Genomic DNA, 14,614 nt, shown 5'->3' with positions numbered 1-14,614 from the left:
CATAGAACGAGTTTGGAAGTTTCCATTTCATTTCTATCTTTTGAAACAGCTTCAGTAGAACAGGTATTAGTTCTTCTTTAACTGTTTGATAGAATTCCCCTGGGAAGCTGCCTGACCCTGGACTGTTGTGTTTTGGGAGGTTTTTGATGACTGCTTCCATTTCCTTATTGGTTATTGGCCTGTTCAGGTTTTCTATTTATTCCTGCTCAGTCTTGGTAATTTATAAGTTTCAAGGAATGCCTCCATTTCTTCCAGGTTGCTTATTGGCATATAGTTACTCATAATACATTCTTCAAATTGTTTGTATTTCCTTTGTGTTGGTTGTGATCTCTTCTCTTTTATTTATGATTTTATTCATTTGAGTCTTTTGTCTTTTCTTTTTAATAAGGCTGGCGAGGAGGTTATCTATCTTAATTCATTCAAAGAACCAGCCCCTAGTTTCATTGATCTTTTCTACAGTTCTTCTGGTCTCTATTTCATTGAGTTCTGCTCTAATCTTTAGAATTTCTCTTCTCCTGCTTGGTTTAGGTAAATAACTTTTTTAAATATTAAGAGGGAACGTTCCATGACAGGGAATGTTTGGGGCATTTACTTTAAGACTTTACTAATTTTTGTTAAAAGCAGGCCTAAGAGTAGATAGCAGAAGTGCATTTGTAAGATAAAAAATTCTTTCTTTCTTCCTTAGGGCTGTCACATGGTAACTGAAGAGCTTCATTCTATAACCTTTGAAACACAGATCTGCCTCTATGGCCTGACCATAGATTTGGAGGTAGGTGTCAATCAACTATTTACTAATAATATTTTCAGTAATTGGCTGGCATTTGTAGATGAAAGTTGAGTGTTTTTAGGTTTTAGTACATTCTCTATTATTTTTGGTTAGAATTTTGTTTAGAAAATTTAATTTAGAAAATCAACATGTCATTTAGTTACTAATTAATCAACATTCTACTAGTAGAATGTATGCCATTCTGGTTAAATATAAATGATAAAATCTCATGGGCATTATCAATGCAATATCTATTTAATAATTGCTTGCCCAGATTGCATGTTTTTGGTTTGTTTTCTGGGATCTTCTGAGTCATGCCTACTCAGTGGAAAGCCTAAAGAGAAATAAGTAAGCATCCTTAAACCATGCCACATAGTGTTATATTTTTAAAATTTTAACTTGTCCACAAATCCCTCAGAAGGAAGGTTTTTCTAATGTAATGAGTAAAGACAAATGATAGGAACATTAACAATATGTTGTTTTATTCTCTTAACAGTCACCATTGGGGCATCCCTGGGTGGCTCAGCGGTTTAGCACCTGCCTTTGGCCCAGGGCGTGATCCTGGAGTCCCGGGATCGAGTCCCACTTCGGGCTCCCGGCATGGAGCCTGCTTCTCCCTCCTCCTGTGTCTCTGCCTCTCTCTCTCTCTCTCTCTCTATGTCTATCATAAGTAAATAAACAAACAAATAAATAAATCTTTTAAAAAAAAACAGTCACCATTGTACTCAAAGAAGGAATAAAGAAATTTTGAGAATTAAATTGAACATGACTGACTATGAGCTCCTTGAAAGCAGGGCATCATCATGACTTTGTCACACCATTGCCAGTAACTTACTCAATGCCTGGCACATAGTAGATGCTCAGCATAGGTTAAATAAATTAATGAACGGCTGCATGAAGGAACACACACAGTTTTACACATCCCAATATGATCTTATTTGTGAGAGGTATTGTCTTAGAGATCTACCTTTCCATTTTTTTCTTATTGAATGTAAATCTATAAGCATTTTCCATGAATGCCTTCCTTATCTCTTTTTCCTAAATCTCTGTTTAGGAAACATGGGCCTAAGAGCCCATGTTTTCATGAAAATGTTTTCATGGGCTATTAGGGTTGGTGTTTCCCTGTCTCCAGAAGTCTAACCTCTGTTATCGAGAAAGGACTAATGTGGGTTGATTAGTTTCTCACACTAGTCTGTGAAAGCCTTTTTATTCTATGAGGTTGAGAACTACAGTACCAGTGTAGTTCCACAGCAGACTGGGCAGCTCTGTTTCTAATAAAGTTTTGTATTCCAACATTGCTTACCTCTTCATCTTCTGCAGTGAAAATGCCCATGTCTAGTACTGACATTAATTAGATGTCAGATCATAAATTGAATATATTGATTCACTTCATGGATTAATTTGAAGTTAAATCCTTTATAGTAACTTGTTAAGAGAACGGTTGCAAAATCAATACAAGCTCTAATTGGCTGCATTTTAGGCCATTTATAATACTAGAAAATATAAATATTTTTATGATGTCAAGGGAAGATACTGGAGAAGTTAACTGGCCAAGCGCTCGGAAAGGATTCCCATTTTTATGGCTTCTTTCATCCCCATACCTTCATTCATATATGCCTAGAAATTTCCCGTACCTTCACAAGTCATTTCAGTAACCAGGGCAGTGTAGACACCAGGATTAAAGGAGTAGAGCTGGCTTGAGATGGCCCTTTAGGAGACAGGGTCAAGTATAAAATCAGTGCAAGGTGCAACTACCTGTAATAACTGTGCTTTTTTTTTTTTTTTTTTTTAACAGACCAGCTCATTACCTGTGGTGATGATTTCCAATGTCAGTCAGTTACCTAATGCTTGGGCATCCATCATTTGGTACAATGTGTCAACCAACGATTCCCAGGTAGAGTCTATTCCTATTTCTCCTCCTTTAATTCTATTTGATTTGTTTTATTGTCCAAAAACCCATCTGCATCAAAAGATATATATATATATATATATATATATGTATATATATATGAGTTTTGAATATATAGTCATATATCTATATATATTAAATTTAGCATGTTTTTGTGGATTGTTTTATTACAGAGAGTTCCAATTATATTTAGTTGTATATATCCTCTCTTATGTTATATTTAAAGTCATATGTTCTGATGAACTTGGACGCTGGGAGAGTTCTGGCTAGCAAAACGGACAGGCAGGTATTTGTTACGTCTGAGGATCTGGTCAGCTCTCAACTATGTACATAACAGTGAGTTCTAGGCCCATCCTGTGGCTCTGTTAATTGGGCCATGGGGAGACTTCTCAGTCTAGAATTAATGTCTGACTGCTATGTGTACCGCCTCAACTACTTCCGGCCCCACCTCCACACAGATTTTATTTAAAGGTAGCAAATTGGTTTCCAAAGAAGTAACTAGAATATTAACCAATCTTGCCTAACTAACCCTCTGACTATACAAATTTTCAAGTTGATTATAGATTTTATCCATTCTAGGCTCAAGCTGGGTTTTAATGCCATCTGGTGGTTGAGACATTGAGCAAAAATTGGCTTCAAGTTCCAAAGCTAGCCGAAAACAGAAACAGATGCTCTTCTTAAAAGACAACCAAGGGAAACGAGTGGCAAAAAAAGATGTCTGCCCTTCCCCTTGTTCCCTCTTACAAAATTTCATTATGTTGTCCTCGAAACCAGCAAGGCCTAGAGAAAATGGTTCAAATGTAAAGAATATTTATTCTTAATTCAAAGCAAATATTCACTCTTAAGGGAAGAATTTTTTTTTTTTTTACCTTAGGTCCTAGCAATAAGAACCGACATGATGAGTTAGCTCTATCTATCTATCTTTTTTAAAATGTGCCTAATAGGGAAATAACATGGACTATGACTCAGCTCTATTCCTTCTCATCCTTGGTGCCCTGGCATCTGAGATTAACTGTAGAGAGGGAGGCTGCACAGGGTACACGGTGCCTCACTTCCTCTCAGGCTGCAGTGAGAAGAACAGGACTCACTAGAGAAATCATCTGGTCTTTAAAGCCAAGAAGAGCCTACACCCCTGGATTAAAGGATATTCCCCATGAGGGGCTACACATATTCAGAGCTTTTCATTCAACTTTGGGATGTAGGAGAAACGATGGGTCACTTCCCTGTCCTCTGAGTACAGCACTGTTGCACTTAGCTTTCTTCAGCATCTTTCACCAAAATTGTCACACTAGCCACCCCAGACTCTGTTCTGCTCCTGCATGAGGAATGTGGAAAGCAGATCGCATGTAGCTCCTACAGCATAGATGCACAGCCTACTTACAGAGTCCAGCATAACAACAAACTCTGGTTTTTCTTCTTCCCTTTCTTCTGCTTCAAAATCTAAGCTCCCAGACCTCAATTATATTCTATGCTTTTGGGGCATTTTTCCAGACACAATTGTCTGGTTCAAGGGAAACTGCATCTCTAGAAACTCTTTCTCTCCATTCCTCCCCTTCCTATCTCCCACTCCTTGTTGGATGCTGTGTCCTCTTTCACTCCCAACCTTCTGACACCTCTTGGATTGGTTCCTTTTGTTGCTGCCCAGCTTAGCTCATGCCTCTCCTGAACTGTACTAGATTACTCAATTCTTCCCCTTCTTCTCTCCCTAGAACATCTTTCTTGGCTTTCACACCTTCTGCTTTCCAGTAATCTGAGATGAAATCCTCTCTTTCACAATTGTTGACCCAGTTTCTGGTACAAGCAGTCTTATTTGTAGTTAGTCATACAGAAGATTCTCTTGCCCAGATCAAAAGAAAAGATTACCGTATGACCCATAAAACAGGACTCAGGTTAATTATGAGTTCGTATTTGTAAGGTCACCTACTTTAGCTCGAGACTTACCTATTTTTGTGCTTTGGGATTCTTCGTTCGGTCAAGGTGTAACTTGTACCAACCCATGATAAGATAATTATATAATTGATATAGGTATTGTTGAAGATTGATATTACTTGAGAAAAGAATATTTGCCCAGTGACTTGTTGGACAGTATTAAGGACTTACCTGAGTTGATTGATAGCCCACAGTCCAGGGAAAGTTAAGAGATGTCCAACGATTCTATCAAGAATAACATGGAGACATCTATTGTATTGGACTCAAGGATTAAGGAACTCTTCAGGAAAAGACAAAAGCAGCGTCAGTTTAAAAGCACAGCAGAGATGAAACAATAATCTGTATTAACTTAGATTGGCCTAAACAGTTTAAGACAGGAATTTTACATACTGAATTATAGTGTGTTCGATGTGATCAATGAATATAATCATCGTTACAACTCTATTTTAGAACTTGGTTTTCTTTAATAATCCTCCATCTGCCACTTTGAGTCAACTCCTGGAAGTGATGAGCTGGCAGTTTTCATCCTATGTCGGCCGGGGCCTTAACTCAGATCAACTCAATATGTTAGCAGAGAAGCTTACAGGTGAGAGCTTGTAGACGTGAAGACTTGCCTCTGTTTGGGGTCCTCAGGCATTTTAAAGAACCAGGTGATACTACTACTTATTCATAAGGAGGAGAGTCACAATTTACTGAGCACCTACTACATCGCCAGGCACAGAGCTAAATGCTATGTTATATTTTTTAGGAAAGGCTAACTCATTACTCTATCCGTTTTAGAGATGAGGGTCCTTCAGCTCAGAGGTTAGTGCCTGGCACGGCTGCGTGGCTAGTACACAGCACAGCCAAGACACAGGCCAAGCGGGTCCAGTTCCAAAGCCTCTTTCTTTCCATTCCACTCTCCAGTCTCCAGGGTGTTTCTATGCCATTTTCACTGAGTGTAATGTGAAGTCTTAATGGTGCCTTGACTTTCATATTAATATCACAATGGTCATTAGCCAGCTGGACAACAGCTGATTCCAGGGCCAGGGAATTTCATAGAAATTAGAAGCCACCCAGATAATACTTAATTCTCCATATCAAGAAGATCTCAGTTTTGGGCACCTGAGTGGCTCAGTCGCTTGAGCATCTGCCTTTGGCTCAGGTCATGATCCCAGGGTCCTGAGATGGCGCCCCACGTCAGACTCCCTGCTCAGTGGGGAGCCTGCCTCTCCCTCTCCTTCTGACTCTCCCCCTGCTTATGCTCTCTCATGCTCTCTCTCTCTCAAATAAATAAAAACAGTCTTTAGGAAAAAAAGGAAAGACAATTTCAGTTTTGACTAATAGTTTTTTTAAATTTGCAAAATAGAATTATTGGTACTTCAGATAGTGACTATAGTGTAAGATTTTTCTAAAAGAAAAAAAAAGATTTTTCTAAAAGAATTTTTTTTTTCTAAAAGAATTTTAAAAGGCATCTATATTTTGACAAGTCTGGGGTAAATACATTTAGCACCAAAAAAGAGTTAAGATTAGATTTGTATACATTTCTAGTTAAAGTAGGGCGTAAGATGCATTTGAGCATCAGCAGTGAAATACTAGGTGACTTGGCAACTGGTGCTGGGTTGCCACTTGGACCTACTATCTGATCAGTAAATCAGATCTTTGGGGAATATTTAAAAATTTAGTTAATGTAAATTTGCTTTTTGAACTTACATAGTTCATAAACTGCATTTAGTAAATATTTGTTGAGTGAATAAAGTTTTCAAATATCCTTTCACATCTTTACCAAATTATCCTTATAAGTATAATTTCCTTAAAAATTGAGATAGTCTTGTACCGTGTCATTGCCCTGGACCATAGTCAGATGGCTCCTTACTGCCTAAAGGATCCCGAGTTCATTCTTTTCGTAGTAATAATTAGGAGTCCTGATAATCTGTCTATATCTAACTTATATAAGTTTATTTTATGTTTATTGACCAACATTAGGCAGCTCTCACCGTCTCCTATATAAGCCTTGTTCACGCCCACTGTGCTTCATCCTACATTATTCTTACTAGAGTGTGGTTTCCTCCTTTTCTTCTGATAATTTATATCCAATCCAATCATGAGGGCCTGGCACTAGACACTCACCCTCTTCCTAAAGTTATCTTAGCTCCTGCACTGAAAGGAATTTTTTCTTAGATAATTTCGTGATATCTTACATTTTTACTCTTTCTAGCATTAAGTACACTGAAAACCCATAACAGATGCTTAAGAAAATCTTGAAAGGGGCTGGGGAAAATCTAAATTGAGCACCAAATGGAAAAGCCTAATTGTTAATAAAAAATCTCATTCTTTTCTTTCATTTTAGCCCAATCTAGCTACAATGATGGTCATCTCACCTGGGCCAAGTTCTGCAAGGTACAAACAGGGGAACAAGAATATCATTAAGATTTTTTTTAAGTAGTGCTTCTTCTTAAGCCTCTTTTGCATAATCTGGGATTTTGAGGATTTCCTGAATGCAGTTTTTTTTTTTTTTTAAACTCTAAACTATTTTCTCATTTAAAGGAAGTATTCCGGGGTGCCTGGGTGGCTCAGATCAGTTGGGCAGCCAACTCTTGGTTTAGACTCAGGTCATGATCTCTCGGGGTCTGGGATTGAGCCCCATGTCAGGGTCCCCACTCGGTGGGGAATCTGCTTCAGGATTCTCTCTCTCCCTCTACCCCTCCCCCCACTTTCTCCCTCTCTCTCTCTGTTTCTCTCTAAAATAAATATTTTTTAAAAAAACGTTTAAAGGAAGCACTTCATTGAAAACTGGAACTTGAACTGTTATTTCAACATTACTATTGAAATAATCATTGTCCTAACATGTTTATTTATTGCAATAGGAACACTTACCCGGTAAATCATTTACCTTTTGGACATGGCTTGAAGCAATATTAGACCTCATTAAAAAACACATTCTTCCCCTTTGGATAGATGGGTGAGTTACAGGCTATATTTTCCACATGAGTTCATTAGATTCTTGTTTTTATGGTATTGGTTTTTTTTCCTTTTTTAAAAAAAAAGCATGTTTAGCGATGGGTGGGTGGGGGAATAGTTCAGTTCTTTCATTCTTCATGAAGTTCTGATATTTACTTTAATCTTATAAGAGTATTTCATTGACTTTTTATTGTACTCAGAACAAATTTAAGTCAGTTCTTTGTGAGTGAAACAAATACATATGTAATAAATTACAGTGTTTGCTCAGATAAAACTTGTGCCATTGCTCTACTTTTAGGTATGTCATGGGCTTTGTTAGCAAAGAGAAGGAACGACTCTTACTAAAGGATAAAATGCCTGGAACCTTTTTGTTAAGATTCAGCGAAAGCCACCTTGGAGGGATAACCTTCACCTGGGTAGACCATTCTGAAAATGGTACATGCTCCTCTTGTTTGTACATGTGAATTAGCATCGGGTTTGGCTGTCGGCATTTCAGTTTTCAGAAGTGTGTAGCACGATGTTCTGTTTTTCACGTGTTCAGGGGGCTTTAACATCAGTTGCTAGAGTTGTCCCCGAAGAGGGTACCTTGAGTCGCTCACAGCCCTGTGTGGGTGCCCTCCATCGCGTGGCAACCTCTAGCCACACCGCACAGAAGGGCCGGCAGTGTTTTAGAGCCAGTTAAGTGAAAAATGACGTGGGCAGGAAGAAAGTCCGCAAAGCATTGGCGGCAGGAACCTGCATGTTCCTCCCCGACCCCCTGTCTGTGTTTCCAGGAGAGGTGAGATTCCACTCGGTGGAGCCCTACAATAAAGGCCGGTTGTCTGCTCTGCCGTTCGCGGACATCCTTCGAGACTACAAGGTTATTATGGCTGAAAACATTCCCGAAAACCCTCTGAAGTACCTTTATCCTGACATTCCCAAAGACAAAGCCTTTGGTAAACACTACAGCTCCCAGCCGTGCGAAGGTTAGCTTCTTTGCTTGCTTGTCGTCTTCAGACCTTGGCAGATACCCTCATATTGGAGAAAAGTAAATGCAGCCCCTCTCCTTAGGTTTACTTCGATTGTCATTGAGACCCAGGGAGCACGTGGAGGTCAAGGCCTTAGAAATGAAGTAGCGCGGGCAGTTCCCGAGGAGGGACAGCTGGGGCCACCGCGCCCCGCACAGGAGCTAGTAATCCGTGGCTTCCAGCAGCCGGACTTCCGGTGGCCATGACAGCTTCTCACAGCCACTTGGAGGGTGTCGGCTTCCTCCTTCCTGAAACAAAAGTGCCTCTGACTTCATGTCTATGACTAGGAGAGGGGGGCAAAAAAGAGGAGGTAATGATTAGAAAGCTATTAAGAGTTCGGGAAGTCTGTTTTCAGCAAAAGAAGCCTGGGGCTTAAAGGCTTTACATTTTCTACCTTACAGTAGTCTCCCAACTGAGTGGACGGTTCACTTGCCGGGAAGGGCCCGGGGGTCACTGCTTCGTCCCCCATCTACTGGCCGACTAACAAGTCTTAGCGCACCTGCCTTTCCGGGTTGCATTCCAAGGGGCTAAAGTAACGCCTGACCAAAATAAGCATTTGGGAAAAATATTTGTGGGGTTTTTTTTCTTTTTCTTTTTTTTTAAGATTTTATTTATTTATTCATGAGAGACATAGAGAGAGAGAGGCAGAGACTCAGGCAGAGGGAGAAGCAGGCTCCATGCAGGGAGCCCGACGTGGGACTCGATCCCGGGTCTCCAGGATCACGCCCCGGGCTGCAGGCGGTGCCAAACCGCTGCGCCACTGGGGTTGCCCTGGGAAATATTTGTTAAATACATGAAAGAATACAAATAAAATTAGCTGTATAATTGTAATGTTAAGTTTCCCGTTCTGTGTCTCTAATAAAAGTGTATGCAAGTCATTATCCATTACAATGTCCATCTATAGCAACCTAACCTATGAGCACCGTCTTGTGGAATATCACAGTCGTCACCCACAGACACTGATTGTGGCTACCCTACTGACTCACTGTAAATCCTACAATACTCAGATCAACCAAATATAATCAAACTTAAACATAACATTGAAGACAGGTGATATAGGTGACTCCCACTTCTTCTCATACATCCCAGAGACAATCATACGTAAAGTCAGTTTAGGCCTGCCAAGAGATTTTTCTCTTCTTGCACATTTTATGTTCATAAACACTGTTTCATCTATTCAGCCAAATATTTTGGCGAGTCACTAAACAATCAGAATATCTCTCTTCTTTTAAGGTTCCTTATATTTTCATAGGATTTTTAAAAATATATATATATCACATTGATATCATTTTTTCCTGCCTTTCTTTTCCAGTCTCACGGCCAACAGAAAGAGGGGACAAAGGTTATGTTCCATCTGTTTTTATCCCCATTTCAACAATGTAAGTAACCTTAGCTACATGTAAAATATCTCTTACTGAACTTATCTTTCTTTAAAAAAGCATTTCTACAGGAAATCTTAGGCTAGAGCAGAGTACGTGTACCTGACAATAAAGCATTTTAATGCTCAGTGTCCCACCCACTTCAATACCTAGAGAGCCGGCCCTCAGGAAGCCCCATAGCATGCCATGACTGGAATCCTAAAGCTGCCACTTTATATGTCATGTAGTTCAGGGGGGGCATCTCGGTGTCACAGATAGATGAAGCCCCAGCAATGAGTTCCAGCCCCAGCGTCTCACCACAGCTATTTTTTTTTTTTAAACTTTCATTTATTTATGATAGTCACAGAGAGAGAGAGAGAGAGAGAGAGGCAGAGACACAGGCAGAGGGAGAAGCAGGCTCCATGCACCGGGAGCCCGACGTGGGATTCAATCCCAGGTCACCAGGATCGCGCCCTGGGCCAAAGGCAGGCGCTAAACCGCTGCGCCACCCAGGGATCCCCACAGCTATTATTTTTAATCCTTTTCAACATGTGCCTTGTGATCTCTTTAAGCCGAAGCGATTCAGCTGAGCCACATTCTCCGTCAGATCTCCTGCCCATGTCTCCAAGTGTCTATGCAGTGCTGAGAGAAAACCTGAGTCCCGCAACAATTGAAACTGCAGTATGTTCCCTTTCCTTTCCATTGCTGGTCAAGGGCACTCCTGTGAAGCACATGTGCTACCTGGTAATCAGAGGGGCTGAAGTTCTGCCTGAGAAGTGAGAAAACACTTCTGTCGGACCAAATCCATGAGCAAAATGCTGGGTGTGTCTGTCTGTTCCTGTGGGTCACTGAGGGGGTCTTGCCAGCAGACGCTTTCACTCATTTGAACTCCTTTAGTTTCTTGCCATCAAAGCCAGCAGAGGGCAGATACTGCTCTTCCTCACTCACATACACCTTGTCCCCACTTCTCCCATTGGCTGCACCACTCCCCACCATTCCCCACCTTAGCAGACCACATACATTAGTCAATATTTATAAGCCCAGTTCAATATTTATTATATTTTTTTAAGATTTTATTTATTTATTCAAGAGAAACAGAGAGAGAGAGAGAGGCAGAGACACAGGCAGAGGGAGCAGCAGGCTCCATGCAGGGAGCCTGACGTGGGACTCAATCCCAGGTCTCCAGGATCACGCCCCGGGCCGAAGGCAGGAGCTAAACCACTGAGCCACCCGGGCTGCCTGCAATATTTATTTTAGTTGAAGGATCACAAATTCCGATTTTTTTTGTTACTTGTATTATTAGTCTTGTCCCGGGGCTTCTTCAAGTAGTACATGAATTACAGTCAGTAGCAGCGTAATAATTCTCTCCTGAGAACTGAATCACAATCTTAAATGCAGTAATGTGACTTAGGGTGCATCCTCTCTATTGCTCGTCCCCAATACCATCGAGGGATTCCATTTACATACAAATGAACATACTAGAACAATAGAATCTTAGAGGGACCCTGAGCCCCAAGAAATTTGTATCTGGTGTTGGGGAGGAAAATTTTTGCTTTGCCCTTCGAGGATCCTTTTGCTGATCTAAGAATTAAATTGGCATGAGACAGATTGATAAGAAAAAATAAAACAATTACTAATAATTACTAACTAAAAATAAATAAAGTACTAACAGGGAACCATAAGAATATGAGGCACACACACAAGCAACTGAGGCTTATATGCCATTCTGAGCTAAGGAGAAGGGGCTAGGGTCTGGGACTTCAAAGAGAATGAAGACAATTCACGGAAATATGAAAAAGAGTAAATATTTCATACATGTTTGCTGGGCTATACAGAAACAATGGGGCAAAGAGAAGAATTTTAACAAATAGATTTTGTTAAGTTCCTCCCTGACTACCACACCTAGTTCATTTTATAATGTCATTATCTATGGGGATCTGGCTCCCTTCCTGAGCCAGATCCTCTATCTAGATTCTTTTAGACCATTAGTGGGAAGGTCAAAGTTTCTTCCTAAGCCTTTTAGTTCTTAAACATAATCAGCCTAAAATAATTCACATGCTAAAAAGGCACATTTTGGGGTGGCAAATTTTGCTCCTCTACACGGGTTATATAAATCAAGTGAGTTTTAGTCCTCTTGAAGATTTCTGGAGACGGAAAGCCCATTGTCCCCTTTGGCAGCTTATTCCAATGTTAGTTGTCTTAAATCATTTAGTTGCGAGAACTTTTGCTACATTTTTATACACATTTCCTCATTACTTTTTTTTTTTAAGATTCTATTTATTTATTCATGAGAGAGAGAGAGAGAGAGAGGCAGAGACACAGGCAGAGGGAGAAGCAGGTTCCATGAAGGGAGCCCGACATGGGACTCAATCCCGGGACCCCGGGGTCACGCCCTGGGCTGAAGGAACATGCTCAACCGCTGAGCCACCCGGGCTGCCCTCATTACATTTTTGTGGGATAAAATTTGTGAACACTTACTAGTTAATTGGTAGAAAGATTATGAAATATTTAGTAGACAAAAGGGTGTTTACCTAAAAAAATTATAACTTACTTGCAAAATCATTATTTTCCTCAAAAGTCATTTTCATTTTCCAATTTTAGATGAAGTCTCCGTATTCTGCTGAATGACAGGATAAACCCTTGACTCTCAGAAGAAGGAAGCAAATGAAAAAGCTTAAAGACTGATCTTTGCCAACAATCATATCTTATTTCTTCAGCTTTGTATATACCGGATTCCAGGAAATGGTTGAAGTCTGAAGCTCTGCTTTCACTGACGTGACACCACCAACTGGGAATGTCCTGGTTGAAATGCTAAAAACCGAAGCTTCAGATAAACTTGCAAAATAAAACACTTTAAGAAACCAGTGTTAATATAATATTAACAAATGACTCATTTGTATTTGCTTCATTTCTGATTTTGTTTCTTACATGTTACTCCTGACTTCGTCTCTAGAAGGACTAAGTGTTAAGATTTCAGAATAGGTCAAGAATGACAGAGTCACACCTACATCACTCAAAACCCAGCAAGAAGGCCTGAGAGTAAAGCCAAGTGGGCTAATGTCCTGAGTTCTAGCAGGTAAAAGCCATCACCCTAGATACCAGATGGAAGGAATGACAGGGCATAAGAGCAGCAATTTACAGGGTGTCCTGGGTGAATTGTGAAGCCTCTTGATTGCCAGATCAATACTGTCTCAACTTTGGGGTTCACAGCTGCTGGTTCCACTGCCAGGCATGACCTCGTCTCAGGGGAAGGGTTCCATCATCATCCTCAGCTGGTATTCTCAGGTAAATTGCCCCAAAAGCAGATTCATAGGTAAAAATTTCATGAAACAAGGACGACTCTAGAAGAGGTTGGTGGACTAGGTGAGCCCTATGATCCTTTCCAGCTCTCTTAGTCCCCAGTCCCATGAATCCAGTCTGAGCCTGGGAAAGGACTCGAGGATGAAGAGAAGCTCATCCCTTCGGTTTTCTTGGGTGATGAGGGAGGGGAGGGGGTTTCTGGAATGATGATGCAGGTGTATGAGCTGCAGGTCTGTTTAGATCCTTGCCTTGCTTCAGTGGTGCCTTTGCCCAGATGCTGCCCTTCGTAACAGTGTGGGGTCCCCACTGCCCAAGACCTGGGGAGGTCTCTGTGTCTCAAGCCCTGGGGAAGCTGTTGAGCTGGGTGAGGAGGTCATGATACCAAGGCATCTGCCCAGCCCAACTACAAAAAATCTTGAGGCAGGTGTTCAAGGTGAGGTCTGACTGCAGCGTCAGACAACAGCTCCCTCTGGAGCTCTCTAACTCCTACCCATCTTCTGTCCCTGAGGCAAGACAGAGAGAGGCTAACATCTAATGGAAAAGAATTCGAAGAAAAAAAAAGGTTTTGCTATAACCTGCCTTCTCAGAGATTCCATCTTACCAATCTCATCCATTCTATCTACTCACATGGGCCCAACTGGATTCCGTATTGTTCTTCCAGCACCTGCCCCAAGGCCCGCAACCTTACTCCTTTGCAAGCTCCCGACAGCCCTCTTACGTGGTCCAGGCGTCTGTTGGATGGAGGGCCGTCAGGCTCACTTGAGGTGCATTCTCCTAGTGTCTCCTCCACATGCCCTATTTCCTGAAATTCAATGTATCAGTTGGCAGCAAAAGTAGAGGAGATCACCGTAAACCTTATTTAAAGCTATATAGTTTGGTGGATATTTTGAATTGTAAAATGATTATTATAGTTTTGTCTTTAAAGAGGTAATCTCCTACCAGGAAATACTCAACTGGATTTGGAAGCCAACCAAGGTGGCGGAAGCTTTTCACTAATGAAATGTAGTAAAAGTACGATGCACCCTTATTCAGCATGGTTTTTTGAACCTCTCAACATAGAGCCTGGTAGCAGAACGCCAAAGTTCCATATGGGATCTCAACCATCGTCGGAGGGCAGACAACACAAGGACATGTGTACTGTGCTCCCTATAGTAGAGGCAGAGGCCATCTAGTAAGAGCTCAACATGTGGTTATTTGTACTTAGATTCGGGAAATCAAAACCAAGTTCTTTATGACAGCGTAGAATTAGGGGATTTTGTCCAAGGATTCCTGGAGAACACCTGCAGTTCAGGATGAGCTGTGCCACTTGAGATGAAGTGCAGTGAATGGGAAGGGAATTTAGATTACATCCTCCAAATCCTCCTCCAAGATATTTTTTTTTTTTGTCACAACTGGCAACAAATAG

General features: G+C 40.9%; 1 protein-coding gene across 9 annotated transcripts in view; it reads left to right on the top strand.

The window, feature by feature from the left end:
- STAT4 (signal transducer and activator of transcription 4) overlaps positions 1-12,798 on the top strand; it is a 118,855-nt gene extending 106,057 nt beyond the window's left edge. For 5 of the 9 annotated variants that reach the window (XM_025441573.3, XM_025441575.3, XM_035710831.2 and 2 more), the window contains 10 exons: positions 686-769; positions 2,562-2,660; positions 5,055-5,190; positions 6,934-6,983; positions 7,451-7,545; positions 7,843-7,979; positions 8,318-8,509; positions 9,864-9,930; positions 10,482-10,731; positions 12,511-12,798. In XM_025441573.3, coding sequence (XP_025297358.1) covers positions 686-769; positions 2,562-2,660; positions 5,055-5,190; positions 6,934-6,983; positions 7,451-7,545; positions 7,843-7,979; positions 8,318-8,509; positions 9,864-9,930; positions 10,482-10,689 — 1,068 coding nt within the window. In that variant the 3' untranslated portion in view covers positions 10,690-10,731; positions 12,511-12,798. The remainder of the gene's footprint in view (positions 1-685; positions 770-2,561; positions 2,661-5,054; positions 5,191-6,933; positions 6,984-7,450; positions 7,546-7,842; positions 7,980-8,317; positions 8,510-9,863; positions 9,931-10,481; positions 10,732-12,510) is intronic. The other 4 variants (XR_003134275.3, XM_025441577.3, XR_003134276.3 and 1 more) reach the window with 4 other exon arrangements.
- Positions 12,799-14,614: the final 1,816 nt, after the last annotated feature.

Source organism: Canis lupus, chromosome 37 (genome assembly GCF_003254725.2).
Source record: "Canis lupus dingo isolate Sandy chromosome 37, ASM325472v2, whole genome shotgun sequence".
NCBI classification, from domain to species: Eukaryota; Metazoa; Chordata; class Mammalia; order Carnivora; family Canidae; genus Canis; species Canis lupus.
This window is presented reverse-complemented; position numbering and strand designations above follow the sequence as displayed.